Source organism: Colletotrichum godetiae (assembly GCF_030913485.1).
Source record: "Colletotrichum godetiae strain CBS 193.32 chromosome Unknown BDP55scaffold_9, whole genome shotgun sequence".
Lineage (NCBI taxonomy): Eukaryota > Fungi > Ascomycota > Sordariomycetes > Glomerellales > Glomerellaceae > Colletotrichum > Colletotrichum godetiae.
In genome coordinates this window covers 304,994-317,128 of record NW_026851257.1, presented here as the reverse complement: position 1 = coordinate 317,128, position 12,135 = coordinate 304,994, and the positions used below count along the sequence as shown (strand labels likewise).

At 52.3% G+C, this 12,135-nt stretch overlaps 4 protein-coding genes across 4 annotated transcripts; 1 reads left to right on the top strand and 3 right to left on the bottom strand.

The window, feature by feature from the left end:
• The first annotated feature begins 576 nt into the window (after positions 1-576).
• On the top strand, positions 577-3,191 carry BDP55DRAFT_428262 (fungal-specific transcription factor domain-containing protein). The gene is made up of 4 exons (XM_060567500.1): positions 577-1,064; positions 1,234-1,620; positions 1,671-2,806; positions 2,866-3,191. The coding sequence occupies exons 1-4, from the start codon at positions 773-775 to the stop codon at positions 3,034-3,036; spliced, it is 1,986 nt and encodes a 661-aa protein (XP_060432771.1). The 5' UTR covers positions 577-772; the 3' UTR covers positions 3,037-3,191.
• On the bottom strand, positions 3,098-4,815 carry BDP55DRAFT_428251 (histidine-specific methyltransferase). Its single transcript, XM_060567499.1, has 2 exons — positions 4,192-4,815; positions 3,098-4,109 (listed from the first exon to the last, which is right to left on the bottom strand). Exons 1-2 carry the CDS (start codon positions 4,503-4,505, stop codon positions 3,347-3,349), a joined length of 1,077 nt encoding a protein of 358 aa, XP_060432769.1. The 5' UTR covers positions 4,506-4,815; the 3' UTR covers positions 3,098-3,346.
• On the bottom strand, positions 4,200-4,815 carry BDP55DRAFT_654114 (uncharacterized protein). The gene has a single exon (XM_060574240.1). It carries the CDS (start codon positions 4,783-4,785, stop codon positions 4,519-4,521), a length of 267 nt encoding a protein of 88 aa, XP_060432770.1. The 5' UTR covers positions 4,786-4,815; the 3' UTR covers positions 4,200-4,518.
• A 2,562-nt stretch (positions 4,816-7,377) lies between these two features.
• On the bottom strand, positions 7,378-7,857 carry BDP55DRAFT_629064 (uncharacterized protein; the record flags this gene model as incomplete). Its single annotated transcript, XM_060571972.1, has 1 exon — positions 7,378-7,857. One exon carries the CDS (start codon positions 7,855-7,857, stop codon positions 7,378-7,380), a length of 480 nt encoding a protein of 159 aa, XP_060432768.1.
• Between the last annotated feature and the right edge of the window lie 4,278 nt (positions 7,858-12,135).

The following is a 12,135-nucleotide window of genomic DNA, read 5'->3' as shown; positions in this document are numbered from 1 at the left end:
TGGGTTCTTGGAGCTACTCTCGCACGGCGCGGCTTATGTGCTTACAACTTTGCTTGCTCTCTACCTCTGAAGACTTCCATCCGAGCTTCCATTCCTCTTACCTTCCATACCTTGGCTCTCCCCCATTCGCTTCCATTTCCGTTCACATTTCCTTCCTACTTTATCTCAAGGCAGGCAAGTGTACGAATAACGGTATCCACCCCTTTCCTCAGCTAGCGGGCGCGGCAAGGCATCCTGAGTTCACCCTGACAGTAGCGCGTGCTGGGGCCTACTGCTGGTCGTTGCTAGAATCTCTCGTCCGCTCGTGCCGGGTGCTCGCGCTGGTGCTGGTGGCAGGTGCTGGTGCTGTTCTCTCCTTCGGGCCCATCTTTCCTCCTTAGGACCCACCTGCACCACGTCCACGCTTCTTTTCGTCCCTGGGAGCCCGCGCTAACGCTAACCGCCCCGCTATCTCCACTTTCCGCATCTGTTACCGTACCTTAGCACGCTTAGGCTCTTAGCCAAGGTAGTCCCGGTCGCGTCCCACACCGACCTCACCTCCCCCCGGCCCTGTCGTGGACCACAGACGTGGGACTTCGCATCGCTCCCTCCACCACTATCCACTTTTGAATATCAAACTATCGCACCCTGCACCCGTGCACACACTCCCCCACGACCTCGTTTCCTCCTTTCTGGACAGACCTGGGCACGCTGGTCTCGTGTATTCTGTACGTGCCTTTGGGCATCCCGTGTTCCGTGCTGCTTTCCGTCCCTCCCCGTTGGTGCGACAGTCATGGCTACTAGGCCGCGGAAGAGAACCCAACCCATGGACGAGGACCCTCCTCTATTTTCCTATTCAACAGCCTCCGCCTCTATTCCTACAACTACACCTTCATCGACACCTGCTTCTACACCCTCGCCCGGAGACAACAACTCCAACATCAATGTCCAGGATTCCCAAATATGGAGCCCGGGAGGAGTCTCCGAGTTCCCTTGGTTCTCACATGGATCCAACACTCCCCGGCAAAGACGTCGACTGTCTAATTCCCGCGAGGATAGCCGACCCCTGGCACGATCAAAACCTTGTAAGCTAAATCGGTTTCTTTACGTCTCCTAAACCGCCTGTGCCGCTCCCGTCTAGTATCGTGCGATTCTTGGAAGATACGAGAGGACATGGACGGAAAAAGAATAGATAATTATGGCACAGAGTCTTGGGAGCCGTTGCCGACGAATCCTTGGCTAATGGCAAACTAGCAACCCCTGATCCGTCGACGACTTCGACTAGACATGGTGCATTGTATGGCCCTCCAGCTTCTCCTCGCCCACCGCCAGACGTGATTTTCTCTCCGCGACTCCCTACTGTAGAGGTCGACACGGAGGATTTGGACTTGACGAATCCCTTCGAGGATAATGCCGATGATGCGAATCGTCTCGTCTTGGGCAAAAGTCGTATACAGGCCGGAACTATTGTTGATGGGTACATCAAGTTTCACAACGGCAAGTCGAGGACAGCCTACCTACCGCGCCGTCAGACGATACGACCGAGTGATCCCCAGGCTCTCCTGTCAGAGTTATGTTCTCAAACGTTTTTGCTCGAGGCAGGCCTCGAAGAAAATTGCGACAAAAACCTCTTCCAGTTTTGTGAGTCTCGATACCCCTAGCCAAGATGGAGAATGGCTAACATTCTCAAGACGTCAAAGCATGGTGTTCAGGTCGGAGTGTCTTGCACAAGACGAATTGCTGGCTAGTCAACATTCCCCGAATAATGAAAGACAGCTCCTGTGTCAAACACGCGATGCTAGCGCTCGCTGGAACTTATGTTCTCGACTACCAGCCCGAAGAGAGCATTCGACAGGCCGTCAATGCGCACTATAAACGAGCCGTCTTACTCATGACAATGGCATTGAGAGAGGAGGCTCGGAATCCCAGCTCCACAGAACACGAGTCAAACAGCCTCATTGCCGCCGTCACACTTCTAAACATGATCGATGTTGTGTCCCCGGAGCAACGGCGGCCGCCGAGTGCGGTTCCTCGTTGGCTCCAAGGTGCTCGTCTCGCCTGTCACTTGCTGGATAATTCAGATCCGGGTCATCGCTTCTGGAAACCCACTAACATTCAACCTTCTGATATGCAGATGGGCAACATGATCATCGCTGCCAGGGCCGCCATCCTAGCCCTTCCCATGGCTCCTCTTGATTCGAGCAACACGGAGAAGCAGTTCTCCTGGCTGCTGCATGGTACTGAACTGGAGACTCGAAGAATACACGGTGGTTGCGGCATGTCGCCGGTACTTCTTTCTCGTTTCGCTCAGATTACAAGTTTGGCACAATGGTTGTGGAAAGACCCCAGTGACAATGATTTCCACATGCCATCGAGCATCAAAACAATCAGCGATGATTTGAGTAAATTACATCAGTGGACTCAGCCCGCAGCTGAGTCTCCGACCTCGTCAGCCACGACTCGGTCAGATCAATCTCGAGATTTATTAGACCAACGCAGTCTCGGAGATCGCATCAAGCGGAACGGTTTTGGCCTTGTGACGGACGCAGAATCTATGACGGAAGTAACGGCCGAGGCATGGCGTCTTGCAGCCCTCATCTACCTGCGCTGCCGCCTCGACAGGCTGCCTCGTTCTCACCCAAGCGTTGTGTCCGAGGTTGATCAACTAGTGCAATGCATTGGCATGATGCCAACATATGGCACCTACTTCACCGCACAAGCACCGTTCTTTCCGGTCTTCCTGCTAGGAATCGTAGCCACGACAGAAGCACACAGCCTTTGTGCCCTGAAGTGGTTTCAATCGGTCGTCAGCACTAGTTGTCGCTCAGTAAGTAAAGTGACGAAAATCCTAATTGAGGTTCAAATTTAACCAGAGACACCTTTTAGAGTGTCCCCCCTGCGTTCAACTCGCTTCAGCGTATCCGTCAATGGATGACAGCCAACGTAGATGACGACAATTCTTCCAACCTTCCTACGAGAATTTCAGAGCGACATTCCTGGTGGGAGCCACTCGTGGCGCACATTGTTTCTACCGAAGGGACTTTGTGTTTGATCTAGAAGAGATACAGGGGTATTGTTGACCAAACATTCGGAAAGAGAGATGCACTTTTACGGAATACGTCATGCTATTCTTTCTTGGAGCACTCTCTATTTGCAATTCTTGCTACCTTATGCAAGTATTTGTTTCCTATCGTGCATCTAAGGAAGCGCATGCGCTCCCGTCATGTTGTTACGTCTCGAGTCGTCCATCTTCCTTTGAAAGAATTCCCCGTCCTTACATAATGGGAGATAAGACCCAGGATCACACATCTGCCTCTATGTACATCCTTTGCTCGCCCAGTGTACCTCGCCAGCTGTTGGAGATGCTTCACTCCCCGCGGACGTAGATGGCACTATCCGTCTCGTCAATGGAATTTTCAACGGCAGCAGTGCGAATGAGGTACTGTCGCATGGCGGAACCCTCAATGGCCCACGACTTGACGACTTCGAGGCCCGCCTCTGCGCACATGTTGCGGACGTCCTCTTCATTGCGCTTGTGGGCATCGAACCAGTCGATTTCGAGACCCTGCTTCAGCGTCTTGCCCTCTTTTTCGACGACTACATCGTGCTTCGCCTTGAGGAAGAAGCGGTGGCGCTTCTCATCCTCTTCGATCTCCCCGCAGATCTCCCAATCCTCAGGCTTGAAGACTTCCTCGCCAAGGAGGACGTTGGCGTGCTTGAAGCCATTGTGGAAGAACCTCTCAAACAGTACTGTATGGGTGTGGTAGGCAGCCCAGACCTTGGTCGAGGTGATATCGTGGCCGTCCATGCCGGCGAGGATGAGGTCATCCGGGCGCATGAGGGCAGCCCACTCACGAAGGGAGGCAATGGCCTTCTTCCAGGGGTCGTTGAAGAGAACAGATCCCAATGAGAGGAAGACCCGAGGGGAGGGAATGTTGTCACAGTAGGCGAGGCCAGCCTTGAAGTCACCCCAGAGGCCTGCCATGCAAACGCTGCCAGCCGCGTGTTCAGGGGCCAGGGCCTCGAGGTTGCAGGTCAGGGAGTGGTTCGAGATATCGAGGGCGAGGTATGTAGCGTTGCGGCCGTGCTTGGCGAGTTCCTTGAGGAGGAAGTTGACCTTGCGCATGTCACTGTAGATGAAGAGAAAGATATAGTCAGCAAATGCTCACTCTGAATATGAACATGAGCAACAGGAAAGTGATTTCTGCTTACCCGGCTCCCAAGTCAATCATGGTGGCGTCATTGGGAATGTAGACGGTCGCCATCTCCTCGCTATTCTTCTCAAACAAGACCATCTCGTCACGGGTCTGGTAGAACTCGGGGGTGAAGATGACCTCGGCCCAGATGGCCAGTCCCTCGTCGTTGTACAGCAGCTCGTCGGGCATGGTCGGGACTTTACCCTTGGCGGCCACGGCAAAGACGCGCTGGAGGTCCCCGAGGATGGTGGAGGACATGCTTCCGCCGCCGATGTCGAGCACGCTGCCGTGAGCGGGCATGGGTACCGTCATCTTGGATTGAGGCGCCATTGTTTCTTATTTCTTATGACTTTGGAAAAAAAGGGAGATTTGAGGTGCTTTGTTTACTGCAGGTTGCCGTCTTGGTTGATGTTTCTTTCCGTCCTATTCTATTGGGAATGACGTGGTATGAAGTGTCGGTGAAGGAAGGAAGTCGACATGCGGCAATGGGACAGAAGTAGACTGACTTTGTGTAGGTAGAAGAAAGTAGAGAATTGTAAAAAGTTGATGTTGTGATACAAAGCGAAAGAGCTACAACGATGTGGGCTTCCAGTCGATGCCTTTTATACATTCTTCCCAGAGATTTCTGGCCTCCCCCACCCCCCCCCCCCCCCCCCCCTCTCCAGAGATGAACTCCTGAATCACTACTGGCTTTCCCTCTTCGTCATCAAGAGGAAGCTGTTATTCACGCTTCCTGCACCTTCCCATTCACCCCCACTGACCGACCCCCCTTTTTCCTCAATCTCATCTCATGCCACCCCTGGAAGTTTGACTGACATCTTGCCCCGGAGAGGAAAGGAGAGGAGGAGAGAGGGGGGGGGGGGGGGATCTGCCTCATTCACAGTCTTTGTCTTTCGATAATACAATACCAATTAGCTTGCCGTACTTATTACTACTACATCATTATAAGACCTGCGATATTTGAGTGGATGGGCGGCGGGGGGAGGGGCGTGGAGCGTCTCTCCTTACGCCTCTCCCTTGGCAAACATGCGCGCCGAGCGAGGTGGTGTTTGTCGACAAGAAGACAGCCATATACCACTCGGTCTCTTCTCTCCTTTGGTTGGATGCGTAGCCACGAGGAGAAGGAGAAAAGACGCATGCACGTAGTAATGCCCACTGACGACTTTTTGGGGCAAAGTACCAAACCCTTGCTTGACTTACACCAATGAACTAAACCCCGACCACCCTTGACTTTGAGATTTGACACTTGACGTTACTCGATTCCCGGCTGCAGAGGAAGGGAAAGGAACATTTCAGCAGCTTAAGCAGCTGAACAGCCCAAACAGAAAAGTCTGACAGGCAAACAAGACAATGCCCAGAGAGGTATACAACCCCTTCCAGTCCGACGGTGAGATGTGGAATCCGCCTCGTCAAAGACGGGTACATTTCCCGAAAATACTGTCGTCTCTGATCCCACAGCCCTGGTTTCGTGGTTGGGGCAAAGCCAGCAAGCCCGCCCATTCGACGACACCCTTTGACACATTGATGACAGGTCCACGCTAGGTCCGGCGCGGGTCTCCTCTTGTCTCATTCCTCCTCCATCACGCGCATAAGGGTTCGTCACTGCTTTTGGTTCCTTGACCGGTTGGGCGGGACCGACCAAACCCCCAGGGGAATGACGAGACAAGAAAACAACGAAAGGGGGGTGGTGGGCTGGATAAGGGGGGTCCCAGTCAAAACGCGAATAAGGAGCGTAGGACCGGGCCGCTTCGGGGGTCGTCGGAAAGAAAGAAAAAAGAGTAAAGGACTCGGCGGCGTAGATCACGCGGAGGCGGGTACCACGACCGGCTTCCGCGCTTTTCGCTTTCCTATTGTTGGGTCACAAACGCTGGCTATTGTTTCGTTCATTCTTGCTGGCCAACCCCCAAACAAATTCAAACGCTGGGACTGCATGTTGGTTCCCGGGGCGAAAAGATGCTGCAAGCTGGAGGTTATTGGTCCTGCAGTTTGCCTATGCAGCGGATAAATATGGCGAGATTTCCCCTTCGCAGGAGGTTATGATGGAACGAGAACGAGCTTTGAACCGACAGTCGCAACGAACACTCACTCTCGCATATGCGCTGGCCTGTTGAAAGGAGGATGGTAGGGTAGGGTTGGATGGCCGCCGGCCGGTATCCTTTCCTCGGTCAAGAACAAAGGGCGAATCCGACGCGACCCCGCGGCCGATTAATCGAGACGCCGTCGAATCGGACTGGCATCCCGCACATTTTACAGCCATGCCGCATAAGCTCGGTCAACCAAACCCGCCGTTCACGTAGGGAAAAAGGTGCACATCGCTCCCCGGATTCAAGACGTCGGACTCATCTCGAGAATTTGAAGCCGGGGAGGTGGGTATCGTGGGTCTGAATGTCGCAGATGTGACTGGCTTATCTTGCATGGACTTTCCTACGTCCAGAGGGGGGATGATTTATCGTGTTAATTATAAAGCGCATCTTCACCGAGTTTCGATTGTCTCAACGCCTCATTTTCCGACCCCTATGCACCGCGGATCTATCAGTAAGTTTCTCACACGTGATTTGATGCAACGTATCAGGCTCCATTCTCAACGACGGCAGGCTCAAGCAATCGATAGGCATGCAGCGTCAGTTGAAATCTCTGCGAAGCCAAGTTGACAAGTTACAGTTGCTCCTTTGATACGGATGTAGTTCAATCCTGTCCGGCCGCAACACGTTTCCTCGGCACGATTGGTCTGTGTGTTTCTGGCCCGTCCTTGAGCACTACGCACCGGCTCCGGTTTGGCCTTACGGAGCGGTCCGCCTAGTATCCGTAGGGAGATGACGAACAACGCAAGGCCCCTTGATGGTCTTTGCGGTCGTGGAGATCAACCGCGGAATGTAACCCTGTATTGTTGCAAATCCTCAAGCTTATCGTCTGTCTGATTGAGACCGGCCTGGAGACGCGAATCAAAGACGAGAATGCTTCTTCATGGCCAAGAGCTGAAGATGCCCTTGAACCGCCTGAGCCAGCTCGCGTTATCCCGCCAAGGGGGCATGTTACGTGTCACGGAGTCTTGCTCATTGGCGGAGATGCGGTCGACCCCCAGTGCAGATGTCTCGCCTGTTTCTAGCCACAGCGGGGCATTGTCTGGCGGGTGACTCGCAACACCTGCTGGTCCGACTGGAAAACTGCACCACAGGAAGCTGATCCGTTGTCAAACGACTGCTTAACCGACGAGGAAACCGGGCAAGAATAACAAGATGCAGCCCTGACCGAGCTCGGTGCTCTGGTAAGGATGTGCCCGGAACCTTCGTTGGACCGTCACAGCGGGCCTCGGAGAATTGGCAGATGCCCACGGCCGCTCGGCAACGTCAAGCCAAACCCTGGAACCAGATCCAAGCATGAAGGCGGCACAGCCTAGAGCTGGATGGGCCAACGTTTCTGCCGCACGCACCTCAAGAACAAATCGAGTCTTGTGGCCGGGACCTCGTTCTCGAACACAAATATACCCTCCGTCTGGCGACGTTGAAGGGCTGCAAGCACAAAGCGCATCGATTCTGTTCTTTGCAAGTTTCGGGTGGTTTGAGCGTCCCCAGATTCGCTCATCCGACTGACCAAATTGCTCGGTAATTAGGGGTGAACCATCGTGTCGGATGTCGATGATTCCAGCCAGACGGACGCGACCCAGGCTGACCGGGGTCGGCATTGCTCCCGCAAGATCGAGGTTCCCTGTTGAGCGGCCAAACCGCGCGGAGTCAGGCCAAATCAGGCAGCTTTCCTAGCTGAGCCATCGTCATGGATCTCCCCGCTGGAGCCCGTACCGTTACGCAAGGCCCATGGGAGACGCTACGACGCTCGCTCACAAGTCATAAACAAGGCTGATGGGGCCGGGCAAAGCTTGATATTCGTTCTTTGAGGCTTCAAACACCAGAACGGAACAGATGGCATGCATTCCAGACTGCCTGCGTAGGCATAGTATACTGCCTCGTATTCGAAAATCCAGAGGGATTACGCAGATTAAACCTGGCTTGGAATCCCGTCGAATCAACAACCTTTTGCCTATTTGTTACAAGGAACACTGGCAACTCTGAAAACGGCCACGCACGCGAAAGAGAGCGAACTGTATTCGTATATACAATGAGCTGGAAGGGTGAAGTGGGTATGTCCCAGCGGCCGTCGGCCCCGATGAGGGTGTGGAGCAAGCGGCTCAGCCTGTGAAGTTTGAGGAATCTTGACTCAGTCCTCGCCATTCGGCCGGAATGAACCTTTGCTGGTGGTTTCAGGATTTGAAGATGCTTAGGCGATCAATTCGCCTCCTGCGCAGCCTCCTGCGCACCAGGACAGGATGAAGAGACGAAGGTTGAGATGACCGTTGGTAGAAGCCCAATGCTGCCCAAGGTGGAGGTCAACAGCCTCCAGTTCGGCCGGGACTCGCCAACGGGTGGTGGTGGCGGCGGCGGCAGCGTCGATGTCTTCCAGAAGCCAAATAGAAAAAATCCATTCGCGTGTGTGCGTGTGTGTGTAGCCAGCGTGACGTTCTAGTTCCCGAGCGGCAAAAGATGGACGCGTCGCCTGCCGATCTCTGACATGTATTTTATTTCTTTACGTTTTCCGTGCGACGCGTTGTCGTCCCGCCCACAAGATGACTCTGTACCAATAGATCATTATTCCTGAGATGCCATGCCATTGCCGCGGCCTCATAAAAATGCTGTGTACCCGTAAGGTACGTCTGTAACTGATGAATACCAGTGGGCTTGGTCAACTGTATCCGTGGTGTGTCAACCTTTTGCCTTGCTGCCAGGATGATAGTGGACCAGCGGAAATGCCGGTGCCGCCGCAGAGTGGTCCAGCAGAAAAGCATGTCAAGGGTTGCCCATTTATGGTTGACGAATCCTAGACTTTGGAAGTCGCTGAGGCATGGTATGCCTGGTGAGAGAAGCGTCCATGCATCACCGTCTTCCCGGTGAAGAGGAGTGTGCGTTTTCTGTCTGGGGAGTTCCATCGTGTTTGGTGGTGGCTGATGAGTACCAGAACGGCCAACGGGCCACGATGTTGAACTTTGTGACCCTTTAATGTGATGATAGCCGTCAAACCCTCGTCAAGCAAGCATTGCTGAAGGCCTGGCCATGAACAGTTGACAGCTCCAGAGTGCAACTGTGCCCTTCAAGGAACACATGAAGACAGCGTAGCATAGCCGGCCAGCGGTCATCTCGGATTCAGTTCATCCCACTCAGCTAAGTTTAGCTAACAGACGTAGTCTCCTCGTGTGAGTGGGTCTAACGAGATTTAACTTGCACATCCCTCCAACTGCCGGTGCCTCGTTTGGTACTCCCTGACTCCTGAACCAAAAAGCCTTGACCTGACGTTGTAACTCGTCGCCCTCGCCTGGTCGATGCCAGCCAGGTAAGGCAAGCAACGCAAGCAACGCAAGCAACGCAAGGCGAAGCTAGCGCCTCCCCGTGTCGTGCCAATGAAGGGACGGATGTGGTGTGCAACTGACAGTGGTCGAGATCCCCAAAGGCCACGATTCGGCTCGGGCGTTTCATGTCCAGATCGAGGAAGGATGGCTGTCTGAGGAAATGGACGAAAGTATGCAGTGGCAGATGCTGGACTCTCGACGGAGCGGCCGTTGATGGAGAGAGATTAGGGACTCAAACTGCTGCTCGCAGTGGCTGCGATTGAGAGTCCGGGGCGCAACTATTGGTGACGCTTTCGCAGTGAATGTCTGAAATCCCTTTGGTGTCCCTTTTCGCCCTTGATCCTGACTAGCTCGCTGGCGGGGAGCATCCAGTTGGCTGACATGTGTATCCGCCACAATACGTCCCCCTGGGTGGGAAGTCAGGTTGACTGAGGCTTGGCCTTGAAGTCTCTGCCGCATCCAATACAAAATCCACCGCTCTGTACGGATACCTTGATGATTGGGGGCGGATCTGAACGGGGAATTGACTTGGGTTACGGAGTATGGTAAAGGTAATGGGTCATCCGCTGGTCGGGGTTGTGATCAGGCCCAGTGTTCGTCTGCTGTATCTGGCCCAGCGGTCCCTAATGCGGCACGGGAGACATCTGGCTGGAAGACGGGGTTTTTTTTTTAATGCATTGAAGTGAGGTGACAGACGTTAGGCCGTACTGTGTCACGCGTCTAAGTGAAGGAGACCCGAATACAGGGTGTGCGCGCGCATCGCCGGCTTCGATTTCGAATCGTCAAGGGTCGGTTTCCTGAGTCCGAGAACCGTCTTCCCGCGTCGAGCGAACTTATGCGTCGAATCGTTGTCGACCACGGCGATACCTCTCGCTTCTTGGCGCCCGAGGAAATATACCTACTCCGTACGGAGAGAAGAAGAAAGGACGAAAATAGACGTGATCTTCGGTTTCGCGGCCCTCACCGAAGCTGCTAGCATGGCAAGGCCTACCAAGGCTAAAAAGACTGGTGAGTATCGGACAAGGATTCCATGAGTACTGTACGGGAGGATGTTTGGGTTTGGTCAATGGGGGGAGGCCGTGAGAGAACAATATGGAGACAGACACAGAAACAGTATACCGTAGAAACTCGAGCAACTCGAACTTGCGCTAGCCCGTGCCAGCCCTACTAGCGCTCTAGCAGAATCGTAATACTACCTAAAGTGGTTAAATACGGCCGCCACTTATTTTTGGCGTAGGTTAACATTTCGATCGATCTAACTAATAAGAGCTCGCCGTCGAGGCCGGACCTATAATTAATATAATTTAATAATTATTTTAGCTTTCTCGTCGGTTTTGAGCTTTTCTTATCAAATTAGTAAAAAGGGCAAAAATGTTAATTAGAAGTAGTCATACGTAAGTAACCGAGCCCCTAACTGTCCCCTGGCCTACTGCCTCTAACGGGCCCCTATTTATACGGCAGTTGGACTATTAGGTCAACGAACTGCCCATTGATGCTATTACGGACTTCCTCTACTGTGAAAATGTATTCTAACCCGTCGTTTAGAACAACAAAGTCTGGAATCTCCTCTTACAGTGTCTCCTGCTTAATATAGGCTTTTACGTCAAAGAGCTCCTACCTAATGTAATTGATGGCCTTGGCGGGTACGTTTTTAATCCGGATCTCGTCGACCTAGCTACTATCGGGCCAAATAAATATTCCGTACTATAAGAAGGCCTGGCTAACCATTGAGCCCTTCTCGTGGGCCAATTTAGCGGCTACCGTTTCGACTATTTTAGTAACTATTATTCTCTTTATACCCGTCTCTTACTTAAGCTCCTCTTACTTATTTAGCGCTTTTTCTTCCTTATCGAGTACGTAAGCGTCGGTTATTTCTGAAAGCCACTGTTTAAAGGGCTTATTAACTGCGGTATCGAGAGGTTGGAGGAGGGAAGTGGTCCCTAGCGGTATGAGGTAGGGTATGATATAGTGCTGACATAATAGCATAAGGATAGAATCTGTCTTATAGAAGGAAGCGACATCCATTACCAATAGGTACTCGTCTCCCTTAGTCAGTGTTACTAATTCCTCTTTAATCTATCTTTTAAATAAGTACTCATTATTGTAGGTAATCTTGTTGAACTTAACTGTTACTCCTTCTACGTATAATAGGCCCTCTTTTTTCTATAATTGACCCCCTTCCTCTGCAGGCTTACTATAGAATATTATTTTTGGTTTAATTTGTTATATACCGTTAGTAAAGATATAGAGTATTAATATAGCCTGCCGCTTACCCCAACCGCTACGGTCGCTCTTGCTAGCCACGGTTTTGGCCCCGACGTCGTTATATATATAACCGTTTAGGTATTCAAAAGGAACTAGGGTCTTATCGAGGTTAAGAATTTGCGAATTAGGAAATCGACGGGCTAGACTTCCGAATAAATCTCCGATATTAGACCGCTTTACCTTAACCAGGGCCATTTAATTAACTTATTAAATAAAGGAAAGAAAGCTATTAATAACTTTGAAGTACTTAATGGGTAACTTCGTTACCTATTTAGTAAGTCGACGTCGGGTAATTCTTAT

Bases quoted from the DNA above. Each gene is read 5' to 3' on its own strand.
- BDP55DRAFT_654114 (XM_060574240.1), bottom strand. From the start codon at position 4,785: ATGTATAAAAGGCATCGACTGGAAGCCCACATCGTTGTAGCTCTTTCG.
- BDP55DRAFT_428251 (XM_060567499.1), bottom strand. From the start codon at position 4,505: ATGGCGCCTCAATCCAAGATGACGGTACCCATGCCCGCTCACGGCAGC. The intron at 4,110-4,191 runs GTAAGCAGAAAT...CTTCATCTACAG, and splicing joins ATGATTGACTTGGGAGCCGG to TGACATGCGCAAGGTCAACT.
- BDP55DRAFT_428262 (XM_060567500.1), top strand. From the start codon at position 773: ATGGCTACTAGGCCGCGGAAGAGAACCCAACCCATGGACGAGGACCCT. The intron at 1,621-1,670 runs GTGAGTCTCGAT...AACATTCTCAAG, and splicing joins CAAAAACCTCTTCCAGTTTT to ACGTCAAAGCATGGTGTTCA. The intron at 2,807-2,865 runs GTAAGTAAAGTG...GACACCTTTTAG, and splicing joins TCAGCACTAGTTGTCGCTCA to AGTGTCCCCCCTGCGTTCAA.